This window comes from Glossina fuscipes, unplaced genomic scaffold, assembly GCF_014805625.2.
Source record: "Glossina fuscipes isolate IAEA_lab_2018 unplaced genomic scaffold, Yale_Gfus_2 110, whole genome shotgun sequence".
NCBI classification, from domain to species: Eukaryota; Metazoa; Arthropoda; class Insecta; order Diptera; family Glossinidae; genus Glossina; species Glossina fuscipes.
The window spans coordinates 273,674-284,826 of record NW_023998453.1 but is presented as its reverse complement, the minus strand read 5'-3'; the positions used below and the strand labels follow the sequence as shown (position 1 = coordinate 284,826).

Below are 11,153 nucleotides of genomic sequence, written 5' to 3'. Positions count from 1 at the left end.
TGCAAATGAAGAATTTTGGGATTTTCTCTAGGTACAGAACAACAACAAGAACCACGCTCATCGTTAGCGTGCATTTGCATTTGTATTATCTAACCGGGACTTTAATCCTTTGGTATTTCCTATAAAATAAAATTTTATCAGCAACCGTTTAAAAAGTACTCAGTCAGCTCCTTTTAAATGATCCTTTATCTGTAAGCGACAGATAATTGCCTTTGTATAATGTTTGAGAGACAACAAACAATTAACATACAAAAAGAAAAAATTATAAAATAGTAATATAAACATAATTATAATAAGTGAAACTATAAAATTTTATAAGGTAATGTAAAATATACTATAACTACTCCTTCCTCGTCACTCCCCTCCTCTCCTCTTCGTCCTTACTGTCATAATCTGGTTTTTTATTATTACTATTATTAACTGCCTGGGCAAACTGTACACCGACCTAGAAGGTCCATTGCACACGCCCATACCCATGTTTTGCAATTGTTACCTGAGGGAATTATGATCCGTGTAGAAACCTATGGTTAAGCGTAGGTCGCTTCTTCTTAATTCCAGTAATTTATGTGTCACACCGGAAGATTTTATGAATCTTTTTGTCTACTATTGTTCTGCACATTGCTTCCAGCGACAATACGATATCTTCTGTGCCCATTGCGATATCAATCCGTTAATACAGCTTCTTGGTACACCGCATAAAGGTTCAGGACTAAACCTGGTCGTTCGTGCTCCACCGTATGCTGGGCAATCAGCCCTTTCAGCGCACATCGTTACGCCTGCCTAGTTCATTCAGTGTTTGAAGACACTCCAACACAAGCCTAGATGTTATCATTCGCCCATTTAGGGACTTTAAAGCGGTTTAATTGTCAGAGTAAAAGCAGATCCGCTCTCTCCTGCACTGCCTCCTTAAGCATTCAGAGGCACGTGCGAAGTATGCGTAAACTTCTGCTTGAAATATGGAGCAACTCTATCCGACTATATATTGGAGCTTTTTGCAGGCGTTCAGTAAGCGTCTGTTCACACCAGCCAACCACGGAAATTGCCTGGTCGTCTGCATAACCTAATGTTTTGAATCCCAGGTCGTTTAGCTCATCATCATGTATGACTACAGTCTAAATAAGAGAAGAGAGCGCGCTCTTTTGGGAGCACCCTCTTTTGGTCCTGATAGTGAAGGATGCTCCTGCCAGACAAACCTGGACTCATTGATTACCCGACTAATAATCAGATTTGGAATCTCAATGCGGTAGAGTTTACTTCGAGCGTAGCTATGCAATACTTACTCGGTAAAGACATAACACTTGCCGATTAAACGCACATACCAGGTTGCGGCCACCGCCTCGCGGTTTCTTTCCGTCTTTCTTTTTCCCCACTTGTTTCTGATCGTGACCGCGTTACGTGAATGGGAGGCGTACCTTATGTGATTGACCGTAGTTGTAGTTCTATGCGTAACGTTGGCCAATTGGAAACATTTTTGCATTCACCTTTTGACTCATCATTGACGTAGTCTTGGGGAATATTTCTGAAAATTTGTAAATTATTAATGACTACGCATTGAAAGTCAAAACCTTTCCTCTAACGATGGCGGATCAAGGGGTTTCTTATTCTCACCTATTTTATATGATCTCGTGAAATATTTATGCATAAATTTCCGATAATTATTTTCTGTGGTTTGTAAATTAAAGTTTTTGAGGTCAAATGATGTCAATTTTTGCTTCGAAAAGTTGGAAATGATTCTGGACACATTTTTCGTTGAATGTTTTAAACAATTTCTTCTAAATATTATATGTTAAGTTCCAGCGTTTTTTTCTTTTGCATTGTTGATGTGTCACGTCGTCCATTTTCAAAGTTGGTGTGGGGTCACCAATAAAGAATAAACAGATCACATTTCCCATTTACAAGTCACATGTTGCCGTTGCAAGCATTACAACAACGAATGACAGGCGGGGGCAGGCGGAAAGATCGAACAGAGATGGATGGTTTTGGCTGATCGCAAATATTTCTATTTTATCGAGTATTTGAGTTGTGTAGCTTAACGCTACGGAAGGATTAATATCTCCCTTACGCTCCCTATACTTTATTGATGGATATAAAAAGTTGATCTTACAAGGAAAACAACTGACTACCGTTAACTTAATCCACCTGAGTGAGAATCTCGACTAGCAACTCAATGATCGTGGATTCAAATCTCAAGTGCGGTAGAGTTTTTAATAAAAGCCGAAAGCCTTAGATGCTTAGATGCTTTAGTCTTACAATTTATTCTCTGGCTAAGTTTATAATAATAATAATAATAATAATAATAATAACAATAATAATAACAATACCCTTAACTTATACGATAAGAATATATCAGGGCAGCCCACAGAGAGGGAAAAGAAAAGGTCATGGATTCATTTACCATTGATGACCACAATAGGCTAAACAATAACACTTGGTGGTCTTTCAAATAAAAATAAAAGAATGAAAAGCAAGCAATCAGTACACACACAGGCACATTAAAATCCGAGCAAATGTGTTACAAAATTTTGCAAAAACCGAGATAATTACTTTCCTGTCGCAAGTTATGTTCTTAGGAGCTTCTCCTTCTTTTTTTTTTCTTTTTTTTCCTGACTCAATTAAAACTCGCCTTTGTGCACTTGCCATAGGATAGAATTCTTGGCAATTTTTGCGTATCTTGGGAAAAGAGATGAGAAGAGAGGAGAAGGGAAGAGAAGAGTCATGCTGAGCATATTTTATCTCCTTATGGAAGGAACATTTAATATAAATATCAAATATAATTGCTGTGAAAATTATGTGTATAGTTATTGCAATAACTATTGCATCGACTGTGCCAGTCTTTATCTTTATTCATAAAAATAAATAAATAAATTAAAAAAGAATAACAAACAAATGAAATACAAATGCAAACCGGGGGCATTTTTAAAATCTATGGTAGCTATCGTTCACAGCATGAGCCTTTCTCGCTTACACGTTTACACACCAACACACACACACACACACACACACACACCTATATCTATGGTTTGCCTCTAAAGTTACAAGTCATCCCTTAAGACTTTTTAATAAAATAACATCCACCATTTAGAGCAATAGATACACATGCAAACGCATACATGTACGCATCTCTTTACAATGACATTAACACGAATAGTTTAAAGATGTCGAAATCTTTTTAATTAGAAAATTTATTGATCAAATTCTAATGTAGTTTAGACCAAAATACTAAACCTATTTTACTTATTTACTTCTTTTTTTTTTTTTTTTGTTTTTTCTTTCATTCGCTTTTGTTTCGTTTATTGTATCAATAATCAATAATATATAAAAATAATGTAATTCCAAGTAACACTACTCGGTCCGAGAATTATTGGCTGATTTACAAAAGCAAGAAGAATACGAAAATTGAAATTAAAAAAAAAAAAAAAAAACCAAAGAGTGCAACAACTTGTGTGGCATACGACATAATTAAAACGTTCAACTGAATGAATTTTCCCTAAAAGATTATTAGAATCAACTGGAGTTGATTGTATATTAGATTTTCACACTGAATATGGACATGGATCTGATTCACTTGTAGATTACAATTTTGTTTTTTTTTTTTTTTTTAATTTTAATTCTTTTAAAATAAAAACTTTAGCCTACCCTTTCCAATTTGATCAGGCAAAGTATATTTCGCATTTGTTTCCAGAGTCACTTTTATGTTGTTAAACACAAAAAGCTTACGTCATTTGAGATTTTAATTTGCAACGATTTCGAAACGTCCCAAACTGACGAAAAACTCATTATCCACATTTGCTTTTTTTGAAACCAAAACCTCATTGTAATTGAAAAAAAAAAATTTCTTATATATATATTTTTTGTTTGTTTTATATATCTAATTAGTTATGTGGTGGCCCGTCATATATAATTCAGAATTCACGCACTTAGCTTGCCGCGTTACTTTTATTTGATACCTACATGAAGAGAATTAAAAAAAAAAAAAAAAAAAATCAATTCACCATTGTGAGGCATTGTGCTAATATAGGAACCAAAGATTTGGAAAGAATTTTAGCTTATCTCAAATTTCAAAGATTTCAGATAATCTTGGATGTGGCCGAAATAGCGCTTGTGAAGTTCTATGCTAAAGCAAGGGCATAATGATATCCTTTCAATTTCAGCCACATTTGCAGCAAGGAATCTCTTCTATCGAACCAGAGATGAATAAGTTGATTCAAGGAGAGGGAATTGTTCCGTCTTCTTGCTTATAAACTTCTTCAAGTCAAGGCGACACATTGTAAAGAAATTTACTTTCCTTTTGAACGAAAAAAAAAATCGAAATATTAGGTTAGGATCGTAAAGTAAAGGGTTTTCGCTTCATTACGCATAAGAAAATTCGTATTTACTTACATACACTATCGTGGTCTAACTTGTGGTCTTGTGAACGTCGATCCATTTCTTCTTATTAAAGACCGTAAACCTGCTCTTACTGTATCTGAATTGGAAAAGCTATACCCATATTGCAAACACTTCGCTTCTTCGTAAGCAACGCCAAAACGATCAATTGTTTTACAAAGTTAAAGAAATGACTTCTCTCACTTTTGGAGCTCGACCTTGGATTATGTAGGAAAATGCTGTTAGCTAATAATGCTAATAATAATCTCATAACTATCAACATAAGGTGAGGTTATCTTGTATTTTCCTGCAAATATCTCCAAGGCTCAAGTGAGTGCTTCTACTTGCACATCCTGTACACAATTGGAGAGAGGCATGATTTTCTCAGCAGTCATATCCACAAGATCTTTTAATGGAAGGGTTCTTCTTTTTTCTTTCTCTTGCTCTCTTTTTTTCTTTCAACTTTTCATCGACTTCTATTGGACACGAAAGACACTTACAACGTTTGAAAGTCTCAAAACTTTTATTGATATAAATTTGCTGCCGTTGTTACATTTTCACAGGCGTTTGCAACAACTCGCATTCAAAGACATCAACGTTCTGTGAAGAAGTGCGGCCCCATGCACCAGATAACTGATTTAAATTTATCGCGAATATCGCTTTGTCACGAACCAAGTGCAATGGCGATCACTGAACTGCAATATTAGTTCACTTTCTTTCGTTTTAAAACAAGTTAAATTGTTGTAGTTAAGCAAGATCGACTATTAAATACGCTACATTACTACTTTTATCCAGAAATACGAAAAAGAAAATTTTGTTGAGAGAATCCTTATATAATGTGTAGAATGGCCAGAAAAATGGAAAAGTCTCGTCCGAATTTTTACATAGAGGATTTATAGGTGAAATCACATTGTCGCACCGATTTTCATCTGTAAAATAGAAAAACAACAGATCTTGTTGCCATAACATAAAACTTGCTTTTCATCAGAATCCTTATGCGGAAGGGGAATCCACGAGATAGATAGGCTACATTTACCATAACAATAAATGTATAGGTCTAATCATTATTCTGAATTAATTTTTCATTTCAGTTAACTATTAGAGATGGATCGACTTCGATTCAAGATCCACACTGCGAATGGGGCCACATTTCCTCCATACTGTAAAGTTCTTACCGAAAAAGTCAACAAAATGTAAGTCTATCTGAAATCCGCATAAATTTAATGCACCTTATACATATACATATACATATATATATATAAAGTCTATAGGCGTGTAAGGTGCAACCAATTACCAAAAGAAAATTATATTCGGTTTTAAAAGAATTTTTCCATTTTTTTTGTCATAAAAAAACATTAAAAAAAAAAAAAAGAAATACAGAAATAAATAGTAATTCGATATATCGTAACATTGTACCGTAACGTCTTCCATAAAATGTCCGGAGATATTTTTATCGTTGTCTCTCTTTCAGCCTATGAGTAATGAATAACGAATAATAGCAATAAGAGTAATTTACTCATATTGCACTGCAGACGCATCTTCTAATCAATTTGGACTATTGTCAGTACTAACTTGCGTACGAAAATGTTTTCATCGAATTTGAAACCGATATCTTGATGATGTGTATCACAAAGATACGTGCAGGCGAATTGACGGTCAGATGAATTGACTAAGGGACCGATGGGGTTTCAAAGACCCTTCAACAACTTGTTATACCGAATAAGAATATGGACACTTCATAGAGTCTCTGCAGGTGCATTATGCATGCTGCAAATGTCTTTGCAAAATGAATATACTCCCAACCTACGGTAGTGAATACAAAAAATAGATAATGTGAGCTATTAAAGTCGACAAGTTTGGATACACCTCATAGAGCAAGTGATTCATCTCAACTTGAATCATAAATTGTGCGTAAAGCATTTGTTTATTGACTATTGCATCTATATCGAACTCCCACGATCCCCAGCATCCAAACAATTTACTTATCGTCGCGTTATCACATATGAAACATTTTATTTACCTTAACCTAAACATCTTCCAAGAAACTATGATGATAATGATTTGTCATCTTGATCTTAAAAATTTTCACACGATGACATTATCGCTCTCTCTTTTTATCGCCATGAAAAGTCTTAGACGATCAGATCACGAGCCACCCGACAAAGTTAGTTTACCATCTCGGTAATGAAGAGTAGATATGAAGAATATTTACATCGTTTAACCTTTATGTAGATAAGATACGAAATCAATTTAATGAGTTCAAGCCATATGTCAGTGAAGACGAACGTACATTAACGTTTAACATCTTGAATAGAAAAGTATTTGAATTCAATAAATTTCATTAAGATTCAGCGAATGAAAATATGAATCAAAAGAATTACGTTATCATTATAGCGTTGTTATCCGCATCGGCTAGCATTATATCGTTGATAGCATTTTCCACAAACTACTGGGTAAATAGTTAATAAAAATAGTGCTGAGCTTTTTTTTTATCTTAAAAAAAAAAAAAAAAAAAAAAAAAAACCAAATTCCCATTTAACAGTTAAAAGCTACGGCTATTTTATCGGAACGTGTAGAGAGTCGTATAAATTACGGTTTATTTGCCGGTACATTGGAACGACATCAGTTGGCTTCAACCTTGAAATTTGACCTTAAAAGTATGTAAAGCTTATATATATATATATTGATTGATATAAAGATGAATCATTCTGAACCGATTTTTTAACTTTAGTCGTTTGCAATATGGATTTGAAAGCTTGCATGTTCAGTTGCCAACAGGATCATCTTAAACGTGAGCGAGAATTGAAGCGAGTATATAATAAACAAAAACTCGAATCTTGCGAACAAAATTTGCCCTCAGACCAGCAAAAGTTTCGTATGAACTATGAAAGTTCAACGCAAACAAATTCTAACACCACTGACAGCAATAACAGAATGAAAAAATCATATATTTCTGCACCGCTTTGGCTCGTCACAGTGCTTTTCTTCTCAGTTGCTCAACTATTCTCGTTGGTGGCAATGACTTGCGCTTTAATTAACATTAAATGGCATCCAATCGAACCAATTTTCAATGTCTATGGCTTGTATATCTGGAATACAGTTGTGGTCGTTTGTCTTTTTGGGACTTTGGTCTTTTGGTATGCACTCTACAATAATCATTTGATCTATAATGTCGCCATAACCGATACTTTACGTCAGGAATTGAATTTCATATCGGATGGATACGCCCGTTTAGGTTATTGCTTCTACTTATTATTGATTTTAATACTTTTACATATCATTATACTCATTTTATTATGCTATCGTGCCCAGCACAACGACGCACACGATTCGCTTCGCTCACACAGAAATCTGAACATTATGGATGATGGAGATGGACGTTTCGAGTTTTACTAGTACTTTTTTTATACCATAAAATGATCTTAATTGAAACGAAAATGTGATTAGAAATTAGAATAAAAAAGAGTATTCGCCCAAGTGGCCAAGTGTAGGGAAACAATTTCGTCTAACAAGTCAATCTTAAGTGCGAGTGAGCGCGAATGCTTTAAGACTTTAGTCTGAGAATTTATTTCTCTGGCCAAATGAAGAGTTAATAATAAAAATAAAAATAGAATAAAAGTCTATATATTAGATAATTTAAAAAGTATTGAGCGTTTTGTTTACGAAGCAAGTAACAATCACATGCGAATAGTAAGAGGTATATAAATTTCAATGATCTAAACTGTAGAGGAAAAAGAGTAAAAGAGAATAGATGGCCGTCGCTGATTGGAGTAAACGTTGTTTGCAAGTCCACGTTTGTAGTGCTTTCAGATGTTCAGCGCAACGTGCTTAGCGCATGTTTAGAGTTTAAGTTGGCCTTAAGTGCTGCGCATGGCCATAAGAAAAGACATTTTTAAGTGAGAAATAATCAAAAATTGTCTCACTCGTCTTCGTTCCGAAAATGTCACTTGTGTTTCCATAAAGTTCAACCATGAACTGGGCTGTTTGTCCTTGGTCATGGACCACGATAGGTTACCAAGATCAATATATAAAGTCTATTTAATTTCGGAAAGTCTAGTACACTCGTCAAACTATTGGATTCAGTCTTAGCTTAATTTGAGGAAAACTAATTAGAAATGAAAGTTTTCGGCTTGCGAAACTATATTGAGTTCGAGATATTGCTCAAACAAATTACAACATATATGTACAACTTGCAATCTAGGAAAAAGCAAAACGATTGAAGGCAGGCTGGCAGGCGTAGCTCTAACATCTAAGCTCCACAAAGATTGCAGCATCTCTTCATTAGTAAAAGAATAGCACAGTGCGTGGACCAATTGTGACTTTGAAACACTACAATGGAGCAAATGGAAAAGGAAAGGAAGGAAATCTTTACCAAAAAAACTATCAGCGCAAGACTTGTCGGTGCTTCGGAAAACAAGAAAACATGGCTAAGGTTTGTTTTGCTGTCCTCAACATTCAATTCCGTACCTAGCACAGCGCATTTTTCTGAAAATCAGTTATTCAAGTCCTTGCATGTCCTTATCCTTATTATTAACTTAATTTTAAAATGAAACAATGTATCACACAAGCTAAAAAGAAGTTTAGTAAGAAGAAGATGATGAAAAAATGCTAGAGAGATTCATCAAGGGGAATGCTTCACATAGGTGGACAACTTTCCAAAGTTAGCTCTCTTCCCGTTTTTGCAGAGCTGATTGATGGAAATAAGAAAAATTTTTTTAAAAATATGCAACAAACTCCATTGAGACTTTAATTTGACCACAAGAAATAGCAGTCCTCTCGAAGTCCTTTATGGAGCGCAAAAAAATTAGCTACATTTTCACTTATACGACCCAGTTGAAAGTGCAAGGTTTCTATAGCGACATCTCTGTCTGCCCACAGAAAACAAGCTCTACTTATAAAAACTATTAAGTATATTTTTATCGAGCATGAAACTCCGGATCGATTTAATGACTATTCCTACTTCTGTCTGACCATCAATCGGTTGCACGCAAAAGGGATCTCCCCCCAGCGATTCTTCATATTGAAAAGAAGAACATTTGTATTGGTGATCGCTTGCCGTTTTTCTTACAAAATCGTCGAGCTGCCATTGTAGAATTTGTAGAACTTCTGGACGACAAAGTGAATCAAGCGAATTTCAAAAGTTACAAAATGGCCGTGATTTGAAGAAACATGAAAGAATGATATGAAACCAAATTTTCCATTTTTAAGATGCCCCTCAAAAAAATCGGAGAAATATATCAGCAGCAGGACGTACAAAATCAATGCAGTAAAGACGGGCCTTTTTGAATCTCTTCTTATGTAAACGTTGTTACAAAAAGTAAGCTTTTATGGGTACCTTTACTATTTTTGATCTGGTATGTTAAATGGGCCCATTTTGCAAAACACTTCCCATGAAAAGCGTTCTCCTCTCTAAACTTTACTCAATTTGGATCGTGTCGGTCTTGCGCACCCCCTTCGTTTGTATGGTTTTGCTTTTGCTTTTGAAAAATGACTTTGTATTGGCCTAAATAGAAGACTGTGTAGATGTTGCATTCTATGTAGATTTCGACTGTAAGGCATTTCATATTTTTCGATATCCTATGGAAGAGCATCGTCCAACCATTATTACCTTCTTGCGCTTATATAAAACATTCAGGTGTAAATGTTTTCAAATGAAATTTTGTAAAGAAATGAATTTACAAATTTTTGATACGATCGTCTTCAGTAGTATCACCAACGGTAGGAAATGGTTGTGTTTACTTGATTTAGAAATTCCTAATAGTCGCAGATTTTCGTTAATCCATTCACGAAATTTAAAGACATCGGCGCATATGCGCAATGAAGAATTTTCGCAACGGGGAAATTCGGAACTCACTATACCAGTTAGTGTGCCTTAATATGGTAGTAAATAAAAAAATAAAAAAATTCTTTTTGTCGAAAAACAAAAGAAAAATGATTCATTGACACACATACGTACCATCACATATTAATGGCTCGCCACCATTTAATAGTAGACAGGGCTCATACATATAAACGCAGAGAGCTTTATTAAACAGTGTTGTAATATTTGCTTGACATTTGTGATAAGACCATACTTCCACTTCGATCTCTTGCAGTTTGTCCGTTAATAATTGCTACAAAAATATTGAGAAATATTGAGAATGAAGGCGTACAAAAAACTATGCTCAATAAATTTTAATTCCTTTAAAATCTGCTACAAATCGTGTACTTACTCCCCAACCAATCACGACACATCTAGCCTTTATGTTAGGGTGTGTTTGAGGCAACGGCATGACCGAAGAAGAGCGCAATGGTTCCAGCGACTTAATTATGGCCAATTGCGGATATGATTTCAACACTTTAATAATGTGCTTACTTTGTAAAGAAATTCCAGTGAACCAAGTCACTTCTTTTACTCTGCTACCAAATTCACAGAATTCTGTATCGTAAAGAACGAAACCAAGAACTTGATCTCCTTCCGGCCACTGCTTATGCATGCTTGCATAGGCAAAAAACCAAATCATATATCATAACGAATAATAGAAAAAAAAAAAAAGAAAGAGAGAGAAAACTCAAATCACTTACATCCCAATACCGTGATATGTTAGTATAGCGTATTCATGTATTATAACACCAGCTCCCATAAATATTGGACCACTTTCTCGCTTATATCCCCAACAAGCCATACATTTTTTATAATTTTTTACCGCACTCCTACGCGTCCTGTACGTATCATGCACGTTAGACGTAGCCGTCAATCTGCTGGCGATCCAATTTAGTAATAAAGATAAAAAAAAATATAATTCGAA

General features: G+C 34.9%; 2 protein-coding genes across 2 annotated transcripts; one reads left to right on the top strand and one right to left on the bottom strand.

The window, feature by feature from the left end:
* Positions 1-6,728: 6,728 nt before the first annotated feature.
* Positions 6,729-8,403, top strand: LOC119638813. Its single transcript, XM_038035840.1, has 3 exons — positions 6,729-6,818; positions 6,908-7,022; positions 7,097-8,403. The coding sequence occupies exons 1-3, from the start codon at positions 6,729-6,731 to the stop codon at positions 7,759-7,761; spliced, it is 870 nt and encodes a 289-aa protein (XP_037891768.1). The 3' UTR covers positions 7,762-8,403.
* A 623-nt stretch (positions 8,404-9,026) lies between these two features.
* On the bottom strand, positions 9,027-10,988 carry LOC119638812 (kallikrein-1-like). Its single transcript, XM_038035839.1, has 5 exons — positions 10,930-10,988; positions 10,578-10,842; positions 10,322-10,478; positions 10,105-10,236; positions 9,027-9,052 (listed from the first exon to the last, which is right to left on the bottom strand). The coding sequence occupies exons 1-5, from the start codon at positions 10,986-10,988 to the stop codon at positions 9,027-9,029; spliced, it is 639 nt and encodes a 212-aa protein (XP_037891767.1).
* Positions 10,989-11,153: the final 165 nt, after the last annotated feature.